Here is a 16,197-nt window from a genome sequence, read left to right on the forward strand (position 1 = left end):
ATGACACAAGTGAAAGACACACATTTACGTAGTACAATTAAAGAATCGCTGTTTAGTTATGTATACAGTATGCATATGTACAGGGTGGGTGAAAAGTAACTAGGTGTTTAAAAATTGGTAATAAAATCCATATTCCTATTATAAATGAATTGAAACAAATGATACATGTTCTTTATTACATGGGAAAATGAAAGTAAATCTTCATATTTCAACATAAGCACCGGTGGCGTCAACCAGTTTCCTCAAGCATCCACGGATGGAATGAACAACTTTCTGAAGGATGTCGTCTGGGATATCATTGAGAACCTCCTGAATCAGCAAATAAGAAATAAGACAATGAGAAATCCCCATTAGTGTTGTCTGTTTAAAATATGTTTTCATCATGACCTCAGTGATACTAAAAATTCTTTAAATAATTTCGTTTTGTTTTGTTTTTTTTTCTTTTCACCCATTAAATATTTTCCAGTGATACAACAGGATAGAATTATACAAAAATATATTATAAGTAATTTCTAATGCCTAGTTACTTTTCACCCACTCTGTATATATGTACTGTGGTCTTAACCCATCTCTAAACATCCATATTTATGTCTCGTTTTCTTTTCTTCAGATACAACAAAAAATACAGTAAACGTGTGCACAGCCTTAAAAGATACACCAAAAACTGAACTAAAAGGGTTTAGTAGGTTTAAAGTCACTATTTACTGTGACCCCTGACCCCATGAGACTGTGAGGTGTCACGCAGGCGCATTACTTTTGGACAAACTACGCTTTCTGTCACTGGGACTAAATCCTGAAACAGGTTACCTCTCAACACATGCCTCCTTCAAATCACAACTTAAACATCTGATGAAGGAAAACCTAACCTGTGATTGTCCTCACTGTGTTGTTTTGTGTCTGTTTATGATGTGTTGTCTTTCTTGTCACCTGCCTAGGGACTACAGACGGAAATTACTACAATCTGGCATATTTACAGCTGCAATTGTTGTAGATGTCCCTAACAAATAAATAAATAAATAAATAAATAAATGATAAGAAGCAGCACAAACAATTAGAAACATCTGACATGTGTTGTTTGAAACCTGGTGTAAAATCATAAAATTGATGCAGTAAATCTAACTAAAAACGTGTTAAGTGCAAAATACAGCCTCTGGAGTCTTTTCTACCCCTGAGACTTTTGTTTTTACTGCTGTAGATGAGTCCCATATATCCAGATTATATCTTAACCCTTAGGGGTCTGAGCCTATTTTGACTGTTTTTGAGTACTTTAGATTTTTGTCTTTATATACTATATAAAGAAATGTTTACTTTCTTTTTTTTTCAGCACAACTTCATCTATCTCATGTGCCTATTATTTTTTCACTTTAACCTACTATACCAACACAAAAGGCCAAAAAACACACAAAAAATATATAAATTGATTTGAAAAATGTATATAATGTATTGCATAAATAACACAATGATGCTTAACGAAGACTCAAAGACTTTAAAAGTGAATACTGGTACTAAATATTAGGTATATAAAATCTAAATTGTAATAAATTAAAACTATACTCAAATATTTGACATAAAAGAATATCTTTACATAGGCATTTTCTCACACCCCCCACACCCCCAGGTTTCCGCATCCGGTTCAAGTTGGGGTCATTCTCATCCTTACTTGTAATGCTAATGCAGTCTGTGGATTAGGATCCGCAGAGTCGGCCAGTTTTTTCCGTTTTTAAAAAGGACAAAAAATGATGAAGATATAGTCAGAAATATAACGCTTGCTTTATATTGCTATAATTACGCTGTATTGCTTGTTTTGTCCAGTTTCAAACCATCATATCGCCGGTTGTATTTCCTCTATCAACATCAAATAAAAAGTGGGAGTGTTTCAAGTCCGCACTTTCGAATGCAATTGTCCCCAGTGGTCTACGTGACCGACTTCCGACGCTATGATGATGATGATGTGATTCAGTCATGGGGCCGTGACCGTGGACCCCCTAAAGGCGGCCTTACACTGTGCGAGTTTAGAGACGATTTCTCACTCGTGCGACTCTTTCTGGGATCAGGCCCGATGTGCCTCTAATCGTGTGTCGTGCTTCGTGCAGTGTACATGGGGTAAAGAGAAGCGATTAGCACCTCACGACCACCTCACGACCAGCAATCGTGTGTTCGCAAGGAAAACAGAGCTGTTTGAAATCCTGCTTGCTCCTCGTGAGTGTATCGTACTGTCAAAGCAGTGCCATGAACCGATGCGCCTCAAATTCTCACACTGTGCATGCGCGAACACAGACGCGTACAGTAGCGTACAAGCTAACAGTAGCTGGCTATTGTCCTAGTGCAGTTTGGCTGTTGCAGCTTACGTCTAGTTCCTGGATGACAGCCCATACTGTCCACGTCTGGACAACCAATGCCTGCACCAAACACATCATTGTCTTTTCTTCTTTTTTGATTCCTCACAGATAATGGCACATATTACCAAAGCAGCTTGTTGGTTTTTGTTTAGCACTACCATTTCATGACTCACGCCAATGCACAATCGTCTATATGCACTTTTGGATTCCTTGGTATTTTAACCTTGTATTTCCAGATACAACACTCAAACGTGTCGTGCGTCCTGTGGTGTATGGTCCTTCAGTGTGAGCAGTCAGGTCGCATACAAGCGTCGGTCCGTACAGTGTGAGAACAGGAATCGTGAGCCTGACTGTACGACTGATTCGCACAGTTTGAGATGGAGCTGCGTGCAACGATCGAAATAATCGCACAATGTATGGCCGCCTTAAGGCACAGGTGTCAAACATGCAGCCTGGGGGCTAAATCCGGCCCACCAAAGGGTCTAGTCCAGCCCTTGGGATGAATTTGTGAAATGCAAAAATAACACCAAAATATTAACAATCCTTTTAGTTCAGGTTCCACATTCAGCACAATTCAGTCTGAAGTGGGCAGGATTCACTAAAATACAATTATAATAACATATAGATAATGTCAACTTCAAATGTTTCTCTTAGTAAATGTAAATATTTTCATGTATTTACACTAAAACAAAGTATAATTTTGCAAAAAAATGTGAATAACCTGAAATGTCTTTAAGAGACGTAAGTACAATTTTAACAATATTCTGTCTGTTATTAAATATTTTGTGTCTTTGTAGATCCACTGTGATCTGTAAGTTATATTGTACATGTAGAAATGATAAACTGAGGCAGAATATTGTTAAAATTACACTTTATTTTTCATTTTTCAGTTTGTTCATGTCATTCATATCTTTTGAAAGAATAGTTTGTAGATGCAAACCTTTTCATAATGTAAATGGACTTTTTTCGCTCTTAAACAGAGAAAAGTTCGGAGTTGACATTATTTATATATTATTATGGTATTATTTTACTGGTCCGGCCAACTGCAGATCAAATTTCGCCCTTGAACTAAAAGCAGTTTGACACCCCTGCCCTAAGGGTTAATACAGAGACTGAATAATGCGTATGTGTGATCATTATAACATCACTAACCCAACAAACCTAATGTTGGCCAAGGGTTTTTGCATAGTACTGTATATACAAGCTGTATCTTCCTAACCGACTGTTTGCTTATGCGTGTGTTTTAGTGCTGGTGTGGGTAGGACTGGAGTCTTCATCACCCTCAGCATCGTTCTGGAGCGAATGCGCTACGAAGGCGTGGTCGATATCTTCCAGACAGTGAAGATGCTCCGGACACAGAGGCCAGCCATGGTCCAGACCGAGGTCGGTGATCATACACAGAATAACACCCTTCTGCTCCTTGTTTCTCCTTTAGTCGTCTTTGTAGCGGCAAAATAAAAACCTGACTCATCTCAGTCGAGCTATGTGTCTTTGTAGTTTTGTTGATGTCTAATAAATGATTAAAACGGTTTATAAAATTAGTAAAGTAATGAGTTCTGTAATCTGTTCTAATTTTTACCTAATTCTTTCTGTTTTCTCTCTCTGCTTGTGTTTTTTCCCCTAAAGGATGAATACCAATTCTGCTATCACGCAGCTCTGGAGTACTTAGGAAGCTTTGATCACTATGCAACGTAAAAAGCCATCTCTTCCCCCCCAAGAATCCTGTTGCCCCCCCTCCCCTCCTCAACAGTATCCTGAGCCATAGAAACTTTGAAATCTGAAATGACGACAGCAGAAGACAAGAAACACCAACCTCAATTCAGGCACACCAAAACAGGATCCTATCGTAGATTTTTTTAGACGACAACACCCATCCGACCAAGATTAGAGAGTAATTTCAATTGGACTAAGCGACCTCTCGTAAGGAAGTGAGGAAATTGCCCATCTTAAAGAAAAGAGAATCCTCATCGGGAGAGGACCCAGACGCTGTGGCTCAAGCTGTGGGGCGGGTATCGATCAAAGTGTCAGACTGCTTACCTTACCTCAAGTGTTTCAATGTGGAGGACATTGTAAACATTCGTGGACATTTCTCTTCTCAAAAATATCTTCGTGATTACAGAAGCAACAAAGGAACAGTGAATGAAGGAGAAGGCAACGGCGACTACAGCAAAAATCAATAAGAGGCAGATGGATGTAGCCAAGACGGGGTGACTCTTCTCTTGTTTTTTTTTTGATAAGCCTGGGTGTTCAAAAGGGCGTTTGAGTATTTCTATAAACACATTTTTGTGCGTGATATCCAGAGAAATGACCAAATCATGGTTGCCTGAGTAAAAACGCAAGATTTCCCCAAAACTCTGATATCAAAAGGTGATGAGACAAAAAGAAATTAAACAAACCTAGTACTTCCATTTGGCATCGGATTGAAGATTTACATTATTTCTCTAAATTATATGCAAAAATAGTGCAAAAGTATTAAAGTGTTTATCACACAACTGCGTGTTCGGAAAGCTCGGAGGTAAGACGAGGTATTGAGGTTATTGGAAAGAAGGCACCACATGAAATCAGATGAACGAATCGCGAACTTGTGTTAAATCAGTATCGGAAGCCAACATCGGAGTGCAGGTAACTACAGTAATGATGATGATGACGATGATGATGAAGACCAGAGTGCCGCAGGAAGGAAACGTCTCAGTCACAAGAGTAATCAGGGGGAAACTTTGCCTGTTGCAAGAAGCTGCAGTTGGGTCGCCTTGAGGATGGTCAAGTTGCGAGAAACGCCAACCGTGTCCCATGATTTTTTACAATCACACCTCTCTTTGGAACCATTGCATCATGGGGCTTCGGTATCAACATCCACCATTTTGAACAAGAGATAATCTGGTGGAACGAGAAGCTTTGGAACAAACGGAACAACCAAACAAGGATCGCCGCAACGTGGGGCTTTCTTTGTGTACAGTGACCAACACTCATTGTCATCATTTAGAACTTTTTTGTCTTATGAGGAATTCTACTTTTTTTTTTTTTTTTTTTTTTGGTTTTATTTTCTGTCAAAACCAAACATGCTGCTTATCTTGTGTATGCTGTACGTGTGATTTGAGGGAGAGGAAACTGACAAACAAAAAGATGCCAGCTTTGCTAACCGCTAGCGCTGACTGAAAGTGCATCCTCATGACATTATCGTCCTGGGTTTTTACACCTCTCCTTTTTGTTTTCCAGCCTTCTCTATATTCATCTATTTCATCGTTAAAAGACACTCAAGAGTGGTAAAGGCCTGTTGCGATTAACTGTACTTTCATATGGTTAAAAAAAAATGGGCCTTCAATTCCACCATGTGTGTGTGTTTGGTAACAGGTGGATAAAGTAGAGACTTGGGTTTTTGTCCTCCTTTTTTTTTTTTTTTTTTCAGTGGGTGATGCAGCCAGACCAGGCAGCCATGTTGGATCTCGATGCCATGATGTGACAAATGAAATTCTTCGGTACAAGTTACTTGCACATCCCCTTATATATATAAATATATATATATAAAAAAAACAAAACAAAAAAAAAAACTTGAAACAAAGATCCCAAAACAACTGCAGGTTGGATTTGACGCACTAATGTATATGTGTCTGATAAAAAATGAAGCTTTTGAAATCACCAGGTTTTCATTTTGAGATCAGTGCTGGTATACGTGGGTGTATGAATTCTGTGAAGGTTTCTAATGGGTGTGCACAAAAACCCAAGTGATGGACAGAACTGTGTTTAATCTTTTCTTATTTCCAAAAAAGCCTTATTGTTATTGTAACATTATGGAAACATTAATGTTGTATTACGATGACTTATTTTACATTACATAGTTGATTTTTTTATTTTAATTTTGGTTTAGTTTTTTTTTTAACAGAGATGATGTATCACATTTTTTTAAAATAGCAGGAAAAAAAAAGAAATGCTTATTTGTTCATATTACGTTAAAAGACATTCTATTTTTTCACTGTAGAAATGTTAAGTATAGCATGTCTGTGTGTATGTGTGCATATATGTATATATATACTGTATATATACTGCACACTCACACATGCATATATATTTAAATGCAGAATATAAAGATATATCCAAACACTTAGTATGAATACATTTTTCTCCTCATCATCTTTTTTTTTTATACCAGCCAGTGCTCATGTTTAAAGATGCGTTTTTATGATTTTCTTTACGTTCGTGTGTATGTTTTATATAATCTTAGAAACCTTGTGTGTTTCTGGAGAAAAGCTGAGGTGATGTCAGCGTTTTGCCTGAGTCCCCTAACTCAACTCACCGATGTTTAACTTCTACCCCTGAGTAGATCCTGTGCCGATGAGGAGACGCCATTTTTAATCCTTGTTTAGATTCTTTATCATTAACTTGTAGGCGTTAGTATTCTTTTATTTTGTTTTCTTTGACTAATTTTTTTGAGCAACTGTTGATTAACTGGTCGGCAAAATATCTAATCAATCAAAAAAAAAAAAAATCCATAATTGACCCTTTTATTTAGTTTATTCTATCATCCTAACTTGACGTACTGTACCTTGTATGATCATGTACAGACTGTGACCGTCACAGTTTTTAAGGGAATCCCTGAGTTCTTTCTCTTTTTTTTTAACTTTATTATTTTAAAACATAATGTGGTCATTCATTTTGTTAGATATCCACTATGATCTAGAATATACCTGTAAATAAACAAATATATAGATTATATGTATTTGTATCATTCGACCCTCGAGATCTCGTACTTCAAGTGGGGGGGCAGAATAACAAAGATCGAGGTTCTGCTCATATCAAACTTCCTGGTGTCTGTAAAGCCTGTTTTCTCCCCTTATGAAACAAAAAAAAAAAAAACAATTCTTTCTCCAGCCCTGCTCCCTGGTCTTTAATTACCACTAGCTTTTTTCTGCCTTTAATTTCCCTCGCTAGCAGTTAAACTGGGAAACACGCCAGCTTCTGTTCTCACACCTATAGCCTCATTGAGAGCATGAAATCAACATCAGTGATCTGCTCTTATAATTGAGCCGAGACAGAACGTTAGTCTGTTCTACCGTACCAACACCCTGAATAGGTAACCCGCCCATTTATTCAAGATTACTTTTCTTTCCCTCAGTAAAAAAAAAAGTGTTTTCTGTTCTGGCGGGTATACTAGAGATGATGAATTTTCGACTAATATTCTCATATCATCCAGTTTTTGGATTTACACCATGAGAATAACATAAGCAGAGGGTGTATTTGTATAAAACACAGCCAAAGTCTCTTACCCAAACAAAACCTCAGCTACGACGGTGCATATTCTTAATCTCTTCACCACTCCGTGAAGCTATAGCACCCAAAGGTGTTTTTCATTCCTTAATAGCTTCCCTCTAAGACCCTGGTAGGTACCCAGCTGTCCAACTGCCTTATATGCCAAGGTGTTAACCATAAATGTATCATTGGCTGATGGACAAATGCAGCTTCGCTAAAGGCCATATATTGTTCAGTTGCAACATGAGCTTTTTTGTTTGTTTTTTTTTTTGTTTTTTTCTTTTTTTGTTTATTTTTCCCTATTGTACTTTTAAGCCTTGTATAGAACCATACTCTGTATTTTTGTTCAACCATGTTTTGTTATGGGATGCAGAGAGAAACCAGGACTCAATGAAACAGAACAGCGCGATGCAACCAAGAGAAGACCAAGACAACCAAAAACATGCTGCAAATTCACATTTCCAGCACGTTCTTTCTGAGCAGTGGGAACCTTGAGATGTTTCATAATGAACTAAATCCTGAACTGAGGATGTTTGGAACTCAAAAAGACTGGTACAAAGGCCCCATGCCAAAACTGAAAACCGTGGAAGTCTTTGGAAGCTTGTCCAGTGTGTTACTCTTTTGACTTCATGTAAAGATGCTAGACTTTTGAAAACAGCCGCCAAAATTACTGGATTTTGTCAATGAATATTGGGTGATTGGGGAGGGTAGGACTAACAAAAAAGAAGAAAACAACACTAACAAAAAATTACATTAAAGAATAGAGCATATACAGTAAATACCAACAAGAAAAAGATCCCAAATTCAACAAAATAGTTTTACCTTTGTATGAGGGCCAAGTGCTATCACTTTCAAACTGTTACTTCTAACTGAAACAATAATTGGTTTTAAGCCACTGTGTATGTAGATATGTTGACTTTGTATTAAAGAAATGTTGTCTGAAAACCATTACTTGTGATTTTAATTCTCTTACATCGAAGACGTTCTTGTTACAGTTCTCTCCGTCTGTATTCAGTAAAAATGCTAGAGTTCTGTCCTCTTTAATAATTCAGATACATGCATTCGTAGTCCAGTAAAAATGTAAAATATGCAAAAGGCGTTATATAATGTTGCTCATTCTCTTATGGATTTAACGAGTGTTTAATCTGGTTTGTTTTCAGTCAGCTTCAATATTGCAGTGGTCTACAAATGTTTTAGAAATGATCTGTGCTCAGATATTAAATCTATGCATACTTTAATAAGAAGAATTGGGAAAACAATGATAAAAGTTCCGGTTAGTTTTCAATGTACAGTCGCTGAAAAAATTATTAGACCACCCTAGTTTTCTACAATTTCTTCTTCATTTTAATGCCTGGTACAACTAAAGATACATTTGTTTGGACAAATACAATGATAACAACAAAAATAACTCATAAGAATTTAATTCCAGAGCTGATATCTAGTCATTTTCCATGTTTTCTTGATAATAACCAAAATCCCTAAAGTTCTTACATTAATAACTATGGCATTGTACTGCCAAAAACAGTGCTTTTAGACATTCCATGTTTTCTTTTCTCTCTGTTTAAGTCAAATGATACACGCAGGAGTTAGTACTTGATTGCATAACCATTGTTTTTGATGACTTATGATGGTCTAATAATTTTTTCTGCAACTGTATAGGATAGTGTTATTACACATATATTGGTTTATGTACATTTATACAATAGGTTTATAAATGTTCCAGTATAAAGAACATGAAAAGTCAGTGTATTGTTAAGTGCATACAGTGTTTTGAAGTGGATCTGGTAGCTCTGAGGCAAACATTCCTTTTGAACAAAACCAATTGTTTCATTAATTCTTGAAATTTCACACTTTGCCCCTTTATTAGTGACTCAAACTCGATAAAGTTGTGAAGGAATTTTACCCGTAAACCAGTGTTTATCCCTAAACACCTGCATACTGATTTGTTTTTAATGTGTGAACGTGAACAGAAACCAGAAGAAATATGCAGAAAATATTAACATCTAGGGTATTATTAATGAATTAATGCATGACTGAGGTAAACAGGTGCCATCTGCACATTTAAAGATGTTACTTTTCCAAACAAATAATGCAAAAGAAGACAAAAGGTCTAAGCGGAATATTGATCTACAGGAGAAGTAATATCTGTAAGCCTACTGTCTGAACTTTGTGTTTCCTTTGCATAAATTACCACAGGTTCTAGATCCTCTGTTACAATTCATTCTTTTACTTTCTTTACTTTCTTGGTAAATTTCACTGGCATTTTCAGTTGAATAACCTCTCAGCGGGCATGTCTGCTTCTGCATGTGAAATTTGACGGCAAGGCAGCGTGGCCCTGTTGTTTGTCTGTTGCTAGGTAACCCACTTCAATGACAATTCTGTGATTCTGGGCATTGGCCATTAGGAGGCCATTGTATTACATAAATTAGTAATATCTCTCAAAATATTGGTTCTATCAACTTGCCGTTTTCGCTAGTCTCTTCCTTGACCAAAAATCTATAAGTATGCCAAACTGCAGCAGTCAGCTCTTTCTGGATTTTGTGTGATGCCCGAGACACACACACACACACACACAGAGTCCACTTCCCTTTTATAATACAGATTCCTGAAAACGCAAATTCACCAGAATTCAGGAAACAGCAGGGCTCTGGGTCTGGCTATATTTTGTGATAAAACTTACAACCATGGTTTAATCTCTTAGTAGCCTATCAAAGTTTATAACAGTGGTTCCCAACCTTTTTTGGCTTATGACCCCATTTTAACATCACCAATTTCTGGCGACCCCAGACATTCAAAGCAATGACTTTTTTTTTTTTTTTGCTAAAATTAATTTTATTTTTGATCATATAATAGTTTGTTATACTATGTTGCAAATAAATGTTAATTTTAGATGACATTTAGTCCATATAATGTATATTATTATGGACGGAGGCGGAAAAGCCAGGTGGAGATTACTGCACAAAGTGATGGTCAGGATATGTACAGTCAGTCCAGCTTGTATTTACTAGGCTGACAATTAATACTGAACAAACAATAACTCAAACTATGAATTATGAAAGAGCTGCAGCATCTGAAACTGACCACAATGAACATTTGAAAGATAAACAGTATCACAGTGCTTCAGTTTCAGCTTCACAGTTTGTCATGTCTTTTATGTATTATGACTCACCATATATTTTTCATTAATAATTTTTATCAATAACTAGAAATTTCTGGCGACCCCATTTGAATTCCAGGTCCCGACCCCAAGGTTGAAAAACAGTTGTTTTTTTTTGCCAAGGTGTGTTGAGCCGCATTATGTAATAAATTCCCATTATGTAATAAAAGTTCAAAATATAATAAGAATGTCACATCATCTAGTAATAAAGCCGCATTATGTAATAAACTGATGCATTTTGTAATAAACTACCTCAGTGCATTATATAGTAAATTTTTTCACATTATGTAGTAAGTTATTACAGTTTGAGGAGTTTATTACAAAATGCACTTGACACATTTTTATTTTCAGGAAAATATAATGTGCTAAATTAATCTTTAAACTGTGTGGTTAAAGTTCTGATTACATTACCTGTTGCTCCTGTGACTAATTTCTTCTAAATTGCTCTGAAATTATATTAATTTGGATTGTTATTACATAATGAACCATGTTATTATATATTTTTTAATAAAAATGTGTCAAGTGCATTTTGTAATAAATTTCTCAAATTGTAATCACTTACTACATAATGTGAAAAAATTTACTACATAATGTGTTGATGTAGTTTATTACAAAATGCATCAGTTTATTACATAATGCCGCTTTATTACAAGATGACGTGACATTCTTATTACATTTTGAACTTTTATTACATAATGCGGCTCAACAAGGTGTTCAAAATGTACCTGCTCTTCCTTTCTACATCTGCAGTTTGCTCTGAAACTTGTGTTCCACCAAAGATACAGGGTGGGGAAGCAAAATTTACAATGAACATTTAGTTGTTTTTTCTCAGCAGGCACTATGTCAATTGTTTTGAAACCAAACATATATTGATGTCATAATCATACCTAACACTATTATCCATACCTTTTCAGAAACTTTTGCACATATGAGTAATCAGGAAAGCAAACGTCAAAGAGTGTGTGATTTGCTGAATGCACTCGTCACACCAAAGGAGATTTCAAAAATAGTTGGAGTGTCCATAAAGACTGTTTATAATGTAAAGAAGAGAATGACTATGAGCAAAACTATTACGAGAAAGTCTGGAAGTGGAGGAAGCAACAAAAAACGTACCAAAGCTTTTATTAAAGCTCTCAAATCCAAAATCCTAAAGGATCCAACCAAATCCATGAGAAAAATGGTAATTGAACTTGAGGTAGACAACAAGACCTTTAGAAATGCAGTAAAATATGATTTTAAGATTTAAATTCTCATGTCTTTCAATAAACTAATTGGTCATACACTGTCTTTCAATCCCTGCCCCAAAATATTGTAAATTATGCTTCCCCACCCTGTAGTAGGAGTAGTGATGAAGCCCACAGATGGTGATCTTCATTTGTTGATAGATGGCTTGATTAGCTTCCTCCTGTATTTATTCACCAGCCTCTCCACAAACATATCCTGATGCATCCTTAATCCCTCCCTGAAACTGGATAAATGCCACCCAGACAGGCTGATATAGAGGTAGACCTTCACCTGGTGGTATTTGCTCTCTCATCTGTCCTCAAGTAAGGCTCTTCAGATATGTGATAACAGCTGAAGCGTCTGTGGAATACATGGGTGCCTGTAAGCCTCCTGTATTTGACTACAGAATCTGATGATCATTTTATTATCTTTGTGAATATTTTATCTCCTCTCTGCAAAGACAGATTCGTTTATGACCAAGTTTTTCACCCCGCAGATGACGTGTGTGTCACCTGAAACAGCATCCTGATAAGTCACGGAGAGAAATTTCATTTATTAAAGAGCAATATACGCAGTATGACACCCATTTTCAAGGATGATGTTCCTAATTGTCTGCTCAGAGTGCTGCGTTTCAGTCCAGTCTTTTCTAATAGTGGTGAGCCAACAGACCGAGTGTGAGGGGAGGCGAGGAAGTGAATTAGGGCGGTGATTATGCAGTGATTCAGACAGCAGCTCATTAGGACCCAGCTAAGCAAGCAATCAACGAATCGATGTGACAGTGGACCCAAAAGCCACAGAAATTTGTAATAAATGGCAAAGCGATAAATTGGATTATCCACAGCCCCATGGCCAAGCTCTTTCTGTTGCAAATGACAAATCAATCCAATCATGCCACAAAAAAAAAAAAAAAAAAAAAAAGCCAAAGGACCAGAAAAAAGGGGGAGTGGAGTTGCACCGGTTGTAGAGGTTAGCCATCTGAAAAGTGTCTTGTTAAGGTTGGAGTTTTCCAGAGGTCATTTCTGTATGATATTCAGGACTCTGAAATATTCATGACAGACCATTAGGTGTTTATGACCAGCTTTTATTACAAGAGATTTACCGATATTTGAATGCCAGCCAGAATAGTAAACGTGTCAGTGGGGTACCATACCACATGCCTACTGATTCACCAGGAGGATGCAGCTCTGCCCTGAGCTCTTAATGATGTAAATGAGCAGCCAATGAGCGATAATAAATAAATAAATAAATAAAGTGTAGAGACAGCAGGATCTCATCTTACCTCGGGGTATTCGAAGTACAAGTGATAGATCTACTCCATCTACCTGTCAAGTCATTATCAGTGAATGTCACTGCCATGAATGAAGGTGAAGACACCAAACGATAGATAGATAGATAGATAGATAGATAGATAGATAGATAGATAGATAGATAGATAGATAGATAGATAGATAGATAGATACACACATACACACACACACACATACATACACACGTACATACACACATACATAGATTTTTAGTGTACTTTTTCACCAATGAAGAAAATAAAATACTGACCAATTTTCTTAAAGGCCTCTGCTGCCATCTGCAGGACATTTACAGTACTTTTCATCTTCCATCTAAAGAGCAGTTTACATTAAATGAAATCAGAGATAAACATAAACGATAGATAATACCATATATTAACATAATTTAAGTCTCCAGGAGATTTTTTGTCTTTAATTTTCAGTATACTATTTTAACTAGTATGATGATTCCTCATTAATGCAGTTTAGCAGAGACATAAATGAAGGTTTGATACACTGGTGAGTAGGATCTGTGTATTTAGACACATAACAAATCTACAAATGAAGCAACTGAAGTTTCACTCACTTTACACTTCATAGTTTTCAGCTTGGAAACCCAGGAGACAGCGCGTGTAAGGATCTGCCAGGAGTAAATGGTGGGAATGTACAGCTGTCTCTGACTGTTTATACTCATGCCCATGCTATTTCCGATTATCAATCTCATGTTCTCTTTGTTCTTCCCTTGCTTTCTTGATCCAGACAGAGCTTGGCCACTGACTGAGTGTTGCTGTTCAATCAAGACCCTAATGGAAAGAGAAAAAAAGTTTCTTTTTTCCATTTGACTTGTTTTTTTCCTATACATATATATATATAACTCACCCTTTATGTCTTCTAAGTCAGCACCTCCATTTTCTAAACTGTTTGTGCCCAGTTTTCTCATTCCTGTTTTGACCTTGACTCAACATATACCGCAAGGACACAAAGTCATCATCAGGGTTTTTATCAGGATTATCACAGTTAGGACTATAGGCATTTACCAGGCAGGTGCTCAAAGTAAAGTCCAGAAAAGTCGTCTGTGCTCTGTTGACTTTGACCTTTTAAAGCTGTTTCTGTTTGCTTTGGTCATTGTTAACAGCAGTCATTGTTGAACAGCACATGGTAGTCGGTAAAATCTGTCTCTAGCCTTTATCAAACTGTTTGGTCGAGTAAAGATTTAACTCTTTGTCTTGTGTTAGGATCGGCACTGACCCATTTTAGGTTTTAAATGCATAAATGAACCACATAAAATTAGTTTATTGCATCAAGGCTTTTTGACTTTGTCAGGAACCTCTATTTCAACACAATAATACCAACAAAAAAAAAGAAATTCACTAAATTGTGAAATGCTGTGGTTGAAATGATGACCTCTGTGTTGTTAGGGTCGGTTTCAACCCAGTTATAAAAATAAGATTATAAAGCAATAATTAAGCCAAAACTGAAATCCTAAGTGCACTGTCAGCCAACACACTGACAGACAACTCCTCTCCCAGTCATGTGAGCTTTTGGGGATTCTCATATTGCCTCGTTATCCAGTATACCTGCATAAATCAAAACAAGCAAAGGCGGGCATGTCCAGATGTGAGTCTAATATATAATTCAGTTTGGAGTTGGTGACTTGCAGAGTGCACATCGAGGGATATACTGACAAAAAAAGGCCCAGAGGCTCACACCAAAAATATTAAAACCAATGTTTTCATGGATAAGGAAGCCTAACATGGTAACCAAGAGATGAGAAACAAACTGGATGATAGATAATTGTTTTTAGTCTATTTTACAGTTGATTTAAGACGTGGGTCAAACCAACCCATTAACATAAGAGATGGTAACAGAAAGCTAACACAAGAGGAAGGATAAAGGCCTTGGACTAGTTTGATGGCAACTTCCAGTTGAATTTTTCTCAACATTTATCACAATTTTTCCATCATATTATCATACGCTTTTTGAAATTTTCAGTGAAAATCACATATTTTCTTATTTTAAATGTACTGTTTATGTAAATGTGCACAAAAACTCAAAGGATATTGTATGAAAACTGACAAAAAAAAAAGTACTGTCTTAGCAAGGTGTTTTGATAACTGATCATAAGCACAACAATCCACAACCACAGTCATTTATCCAACTGCATGGGTTTTATTAGTGAATGTTGTAGAGGATGACAGTGTTTCCACCTTCACTACAGAGCCTTTGAGCATCCAAAGGGGTCATATATGTCTCTGAAAAGCTGAGAAGCTGCATTTTACCTGAATCATTTCAATGTATGGGTAGGATTAGTGGTTCAAAAGTTCTTAAACATTTTAGATCAGTAGATGTTTTGGGTCTCCAGTGGGTGTTAAGTTCATTGAGGGTTAAACTAGTTATATTAATTATAGAGTCCAAGGCACTTACATTAAAAGTCCTCTAGTACTTCATAGACAGGCCGGTGTATTCATTGGCAAAATAGTTCCGTGATCCTCCTGGGACTGCACAGCAAAATGCTCGAATAGGTTTTTTTAGCAACACTTTGCAAAAACATTCAGAAAGCATTTGCAAAAATTACAGCTGTATAGTCTGCAAAAGATGTGTGTTTTTTGTGTGCAGAATACAGAGCTCTAATTTTTGTTCTCCCACACAAGCTTAAAAGCAAAAAAAATAAAATAAAAAATCACCATACAGTTTTCCTTCTTATCATAATCATGAAAGAAGCTGAGATGTGGTTTCAAGATGCAGTTCTTTTTGAAATGATTCTCAACCATACTGAGTAATATTTTCTTTCTAAAGTTTCCTTTCAAAGTACTCTCAGATGGTATGTTTGGTGCACTGTACAAAGCAGAGAGTTATTTGACTCACTGGCTAAGAAAATAGTTTTTTTTTCTATACTTGCCCATAAAAGGATAAGAAATGTCTCTGGAAAGTGTTACTGGCTTGGATT

At 36.5% G+C, this 16,197-nt stretch overlaps 1 protein-coding gene across 1 annotated transcript in view; it reads left to right on the forward strand.

Annotated features, from left to right (window-relative positions):
- ptprsa (protein tyrosine phosphatase receptor type Sa) overlaps window positions 1–8,531 on the forward strand; it is a 317,356-nt gene extending 308,825 nt beyond the window's left edge. The window contains 2 exon segments of the mRNA XM_030131459.1: window positions 3,587–3,722; window positions 3,966–8,531. Coding sequence (XP_029987319.1) covers window positions 3,587–3,722; window positions 3,966–4,034 — 205 coding nt within the window. The 3' untranslated portion in view covers window positions 4,035–8,531.
- The last annotated feature ends 7,666 nt before the right edge of the window (window positions 8,532–16,197 follow it).

This window comes from Sphaeramia orbicularis, chromosome 4 (genome assembly GCF_902148855.1).
Source record: "Sphaeramia orbicularis chromosome 4, fSphaOr1.1, whole genome shotgun sequence".
In the NCBI taxonomy this organism is placed as follows: Eukaryota; Metazoa; Chordata; class Actinopteri; order Kurtiformes; family Apogonidae; genus Sphaeramia; species Sphaeramia orbicularis.